Source organism: Dipodomys ordii, unplaced genomic scaffold (genome assembly GCF_000151885.1).
Source record: "Dipodomys ordii isolate 6190 unplaced genomic scaffold, Dord_2.0 Scaffold22, whole genome shotgun sequence".
In the NCBI taxonomy this organism is placed as follows: domain Eukaryota; kingdom Metazoa; phylum Chordata; class Mammalia; order Rodentia; family Heteromyidae; genus Dipodomys; species Dipodomys ordii.
This window is the reverse complement of record NW_012267238.1, coordinates 4,128,781-4,134,937: the sequence shown is the minus strand read 5'-3', so window position 1 is coordinate 4,134,937 and position 6,157 is coordinate 4,128,781. Positions and strand designations below refer to the sequence as shown.

Here is a 6,157-nt window from a genome sequence, read left to right as displayed (position 1 = left end):
GCCCAGCCCAGAGTTCAGGCCCCACGACCGGACCCAAAAAAAAAAAAAAAAAAAACCATAAAGGAATGATTGTCTGTAAATACTACTTATAGTTTAATATAGCAGACATAAATTTATAAGACATGATCTCCTCCTACCTCTTTAGTTTACATCACTTCATTCCTTCTCTACAGTCCCCCAACAGTTTATAGTACCTAGGATAAAACTATCTCTATCTCCATCCCTTGCCTAAAATGCTCTCAACTTCCACTCCTGTTCTTCCCAGCTACCTCATATCAGGCAAAACAAAAACAAAAAACAAAAAAGTCTCATCCTCAAAACTCACTTTAAATTTCTACAGAGTAGAGGATAATAAAAGCCAAAAGATAAAGTTGGAAAAAATGTTTACCCAACCCATAATAAATGAGAATTTCTATCTCTATTATCACCAACAGCATCATTATGATATAGGCAATTAGGCAGCAGCACTTATGCCTAACACATTTAATCTTCATAATGATCTAGCAGGGGCAGAGAAACTTTTTTTTTTTTTTTTTTTGCCAAGGGCTCTTAGGATTCCTGGGCCATACAAAATTACCAATGTAAGAGTTGATGATAAGTATATATGTCTGTCCCATTATGTACCAAATTATTTTGAGGGCCTTATATGGCCAGGGAGTCTCAAATTTATATCTGAGCCAGCTTCAACTGCAATTCTATTTATACCAGCTTCTTAACATTCTTTCACAGAACTTTATGACTTTGTATTCCTAGTAATTCCTAGTACCTAGAGGAGTGCTTGACACACCACATGTATGTACAAGTGATTAAATACATATAACAGCTAATTTTTATTAGGTATTTTATTTGTATATGCACTTAGCATGTATCATCAATTCATTTAATTCCTACAACTGTATGTTGTGGTTATTTCAATCAACAAATTAGAAATGAAGACATTTAGGCACAGAGTTTAAGTAGTTTGCCCAAAGTCAGTCAGCTAATAATGTGACAGGACCAAGATTCAAACTTATATCCACTAATTTTCAATACTACATTCTTTACAGAATGCTATATAGGATATAAAATATTGTTATAATAAAGTATTAAATGGAAAATATTATCATGAACATATTTTATAATTCTTTTGATCTCATTAGAAGTATAAACATGTAAGAATATTGCTATTCTTGAGATTCAGTAGGTGAAACATTCAGTAAACTTAAAAAGAAAACTGACCTGCTGGTACATTTGAGAGATGACTATTCTTGTTCTCCCTTTCATACTTAGCTTACACTATTATTTTATTATGCTACTATAATCAAGTCATATATGCTGATAAACACATGTAAAAGTTCTTTCAACAGTATGAATGAAATTCAGAACAGTAAATTACAGTCTATAAATCAATCAGCTTTCAGTTAAGTGATTGACTAGTTGGGAAATTCTAAATTAGGCTATAGTAAAGGCATTAATTCAACAAATGCTTAAAAGCCTACTATATGTAAATTAGTGTATCACCATGGAAATCAAAGCCATCTTTCCTAAATCTCATCCCTGATCTCAGAGTTTGATGATGAGAACCAAAAGCTCAATTTAACTCCTTATAAATTACTAAAATCAAATTATTTTTCACTGGCAAATGTGACTAAATCAATGCCACTAGATTTCCAAACCAATATAAATACATAATTTGATAGTATATATCCATTACAGAGTAAATGCTGCTAACATTTATTGATGATATGTTATACTAGACAGGTACTATACAGTACCTATCTAATAGCTTTCAAGTATTTTTTAACATAATTCACAATAGGAAAAACGTTTTACATCATTCCCTAGTTCATTCCAGAAAACTCATATAAAACTGAAATTATTCATTATTTCTTAACTCTTTCTTTTGAAAAAATTATCTCATCCCATTAACCTGGTTTTACTTTTTTTTTTTTTTTTTTTGTCAGTTATGGGGCTTGAGCTCAGGGCCTGAGTGCTATCTGAGCTCTTTTGATCAAGGCTAGGGCTCTACCACAGCATGGTCTTTGGACTTCTGGTAGTTAATTGGAGGTAAGAGTCTCAAAGACTTGTTTGCCGCGGCTGGTTTTGAATTTCAGCTCTCAGATGTTAGTTAGCCTCCTGAGTAGCTAGGATTACTGAGGTGAGCCACCAGCACTCAGCTTTTTTTACCATTTAAATATCATGCTTATCTTGTTTATGCCTTAAAATAATCTTTGAGGGTTGTTATCATTATTATACCCATTTACTAGGGAAGCAGAGTCTCAGAAAGGCTAATACCCTATCCAAGGTAAAAGAGAAAGAGGGATGGGGGAGTGTAAATGAGAGAGCAAAAATTTAAACCAGAACTCACACAATAAGAGTGACACTGTATAGGACCTATCACAGTGTGATCCAGAAAAATGCATAACTAGTAAACTAACACTTAATGAATGTTTAAGTGTCAGGCACTGTGCTGTTTCCACATATCTACTTTTTTTAACGTAAATTTTATTGTAAAGGTGATGTACAGAGGGGTTACAGTTACATAAGTAAGGTACATACAAAATTCTTAAACCTTAAAACAATTCTATGTGATTTGTGGTATTTATTTCTTATAAACCAGAAAACTGAAACCCAAAGAAATTAGGCAGCATTTGCCAGGGCCAATCCAAAAAAGGTAGAAGAGTTAAGACTCAAATCCAGGTTTTCCCTTTCCCTAATCTACACGATTTGCATAAATAGTGATTTCCATTTAAAAAACAGGATTCAAGGGAATCATTCATACAGCTAATTCAAGTTGCCAATGAGAAAATTAAAACCTTTCTTATTTTCTCAACTGCTTTACATGTTATAGAAGCATTTTTCATAATGCTCAAGAGCCAAACACTCAAAACCATAGCAATAGGCTTTTTAAAGCTGAAGTCTGTATGATATGATGTCAAACAAACAACTAGCCATTTGGTTAAAAAGTTACTTTTATGCTAGTATACATAAGCAACAATAGGGCAGATGGCAATATACAAAAACAGAAAGAAAATTTACTTAATGGAAACACACTAGCCAACAGGCTAATTGTATGTGGGGTAGAGTCTAAAGCAGACAATAAACATACTCACATACATTATTTTCAGAGGAACTACAAGCAGCTATTCTGTGGGGATAAAACAGCTACTGGTAGATGTGGCCCAGCACCAGTGCCTTAATCCTCTAATCCTAGTTACTCAGGAGGCTGAGATCTGAGGATCATGGTTCAAAGCCATGAAAGTGAGATTCTGATCACCGACTAACCACCAAAAAGCTGGTAGTGGAGCTGTGGCTCAAGTGGTAGAGTGCTAGCCTTGAGTAAAAAAGCTAAACAGCAACACTCAGGTCCTGAGTTCAAGCCCCAATAATGGCGCACATGAAAGTGCGCACACACACACACACACACACACACACACACACACAAAACATCACACACACCACACCAATTTGGAAGATCATGTTCCATAGTCTATACAAACAAAATGAACAAACAAAAAGCTTCAGCCAGGCACTGGTAGCCTAGCTACTCAGGAGCTGAAATCTAAGATCAAGGTTCAAAGCCAGACGGGGCAGGAAGGTCTGTGAGACTCTTATTTCAATCAACCACCAGAAAACTGGAAGTGATGCTGTGACTCAGTGGTGAGCACTAGCCTTTAGCAAAAGAGCTCAGGGACAGCGTTTAGGCCCCCAAATTCAAGCCCCATGACTGACAAAAACAAAACAACAACAACAACAAAAACCTTTCAGCACTATTAGGCCTGATCCTGACATACTGTGAGCCGTAACTTTTATTCTATTATCTGCTCTCTCCCCAAAATTAGATAAATATCTCCATCATCTGAAAAACTAGTCACAACTTATAATCAAACTGGTAGCTTATTTATTGTTCCTATAATATATAACAAGAGAAAAACAAACAAAAAAATCTACCACTTAGATTGTCAAGTTCTACCCAAACTTCAGGAATTGTAGGCTTTCCAAAAGTACCTTGATGCCTAGTTCTGATTAAATATACTTTCTTGATTCTACACAATTGTTTTCCTGCCCTTTCTTAAGCAAACTATTTTCCTTCCTTTCATTATCAAGCCCTTTGAAAGAAATTGATTTGTCCCTGTTTCTCACTCCTTTACCTTTGAAATATGACACCTAATTTGTGTACCTTTTTTATTTGTATAAATGGTATCAAATGAAAGTCTTTTGAAACTTTTTTCAAAATTTGTTTATAATAAAGTTCATTCATTCTAACCGCTATAGGAACCATTCATTATATTCATCCCTTCTGCTGAGGCAAACTTACTTTTTCCAACACTACAGTGCTATAATAAACTGTCCCACCCTCCACCCCGTGTGTGTGTGTGTGTGTGTGTGTGTGTGTGTGTGTGTTTGCTAGGCAGGCGGGGGAGGGAGGGGATGGGGGGAGAAATGAGGAAGATGAAGAGGGAAAGGTTGGTAAAAACAAAGGAGAAGGTAACAATGCGCGATAGGAAATCTACTCACTACCTTACTCATATAACTGTAACACAGTGTGTGTGTGTGTGTGTGTGTGTGTGTGTATGAATGTATCTCTTGGAAGTGGAGGTGAGGCTTAAGTGATACAGCATCAACCTATTAATTATTCATTTGTTTCTAACTTTCACTTCCTTTGGATTTAATCTGCTATTACTTTTCCGACTTCTTCGGTTGGCCACTTGGTATTGTTCTTCAATCACACCTTACTTCTTCTTGCTGTTTTGTCCATGACCAGGACTTGAACTCTCTATCTGACGCTTGCTTTCACTCACTGGCTAGCATGCTACCACCTGAGCCATTCTTCCAACCTCGATTAAAAAAATTTTTTTTCAAACATCAACTGGAGAAAGGTGGAATAATTTATTTCCCTCTCCTCAACTCCACACTTCCCTCCTCCTCCCTTCTTTCCTCCCCTTCACTTACTCTTCTGTCTCTCCCTCCCCAACCCCCAGCTCATATGTTTCATAGCTAATGCTCTACCACTTGAGCTATGACTCTAGTCCAGCTTTTTACTAGTTTGGTATGAATCATAGGACTTTTCTGACTGTGTGTGTGTGTGTGTGTGTGTATGCGTCGTACACACATGCCAGTACTGGAGCTTGAACTCAGGAGCTAGTCACTATCTCTTACCTTTTTTTGCTCAAGACTGGTACTCTACCATTCAAGTCATAGTTCCACTTCCAGCTTTTCAGTGGTTAATTGGAGATAAGTCTATCAGACTTTCCTGCCAAGCTGTTTTCAAACCACTAACTTCAGATCTCAACCTTCTGAGTAGCTAGGTGACATGTGTTAGCCACTAGTACCCGGCTTGCTTAGGCTTTCAAACTTCTCTGGATTTCAGTCTCCTTAGTAGTTAGGGTTTACAGGCATTGAACCAGGGGTGCCAGGCATAGTTATTTTTACCTTTCCATACGAGAATCAAGTGACATGGTTTACACAGATGCTCCTCAATTTAGGAGGGGTATGCATCTTTATGCCCATTTTTAGTTGAAAATACCTTAAGCCAAAAATTCATGCATTATACCAAACTTATAGAACATTATAGCTTAGCAACACAGTATAGAGTATCATCTGTTGTGATCTCACAGATCACTGTGAGATCTATGAGATCACTGTAGCGCTACAGCTTGCTACCAATTGCCCAGCATTACAAGAGAATCACACTGTATATCATTAGCCTAACAAAACATCAAAACTAAAATTTGAAATGAGATTTCATTTATACGCCCATGAGGCAAAAAAAAAAACTGGGCTGAGGGTGTAACTTTGTGGTACAGCACTTGCCTGTTATGCAAGGCCCTGCATTTGATCCCTCAGCTCCTATATTCACTGTGAGGAACATTGTTCTATCAGTTTTATCTATTCAAACTTTATGCCTAAATATTAGTGCAAGAAAGCAATGTAAGAGGAGGGGGGACTAAGATGGCGACGGGGCAGTAGGGAAACGCCACAGCTCTCTCCAACCAAAAAGAGAGTTCGAGTTCCAACGCTTAATCTCCCCAAGAGACCGACAACAACAAAAAGACGAACACTCAGAGAAAAACCAGAGGTGAGAAATAACAAAAAAAGAAAGAGAAGAAAAGAATTTCAGAACAGAGAAGAGTGAAGACCCCTCCCCCAACCTTTACTGGCCGCGCGGCAGAGCGCC

At 37.1% G+C, this 6,157-nt stretch overlaps 1 protein-coding gene across 1 annotated transcript in view; it reads right to left on the bottom strand.

The window, feature by feature from the left end:
• Rnf169 (ring finger protein 169) overlaps positions 1–6,157 on the bottom strand; it is a 63,455-nt gene that overhangs the window by 31,567 nt on the left and 25,731 nt on the right. Inside the window, exons 3-5 of the mRNA XM_013014153.1 lie at positions 4,742–4,756; positions 4,689–4,711; positions 2,796–2,807 (exon numbers count right to left, since the gene is read on the bottom strand). Of these exons, the coding sequence (XP_012869607.1) occupies positions 2,796–2,807; positions 4,689–4,711; positions 4,742–4,756 (50 nt within the window). The remainder of the gene's footprint in view (positions 1–2,795; positions 2,808–4,688; positions 4,712–4,741; positions 4,757–6,157) is intronic.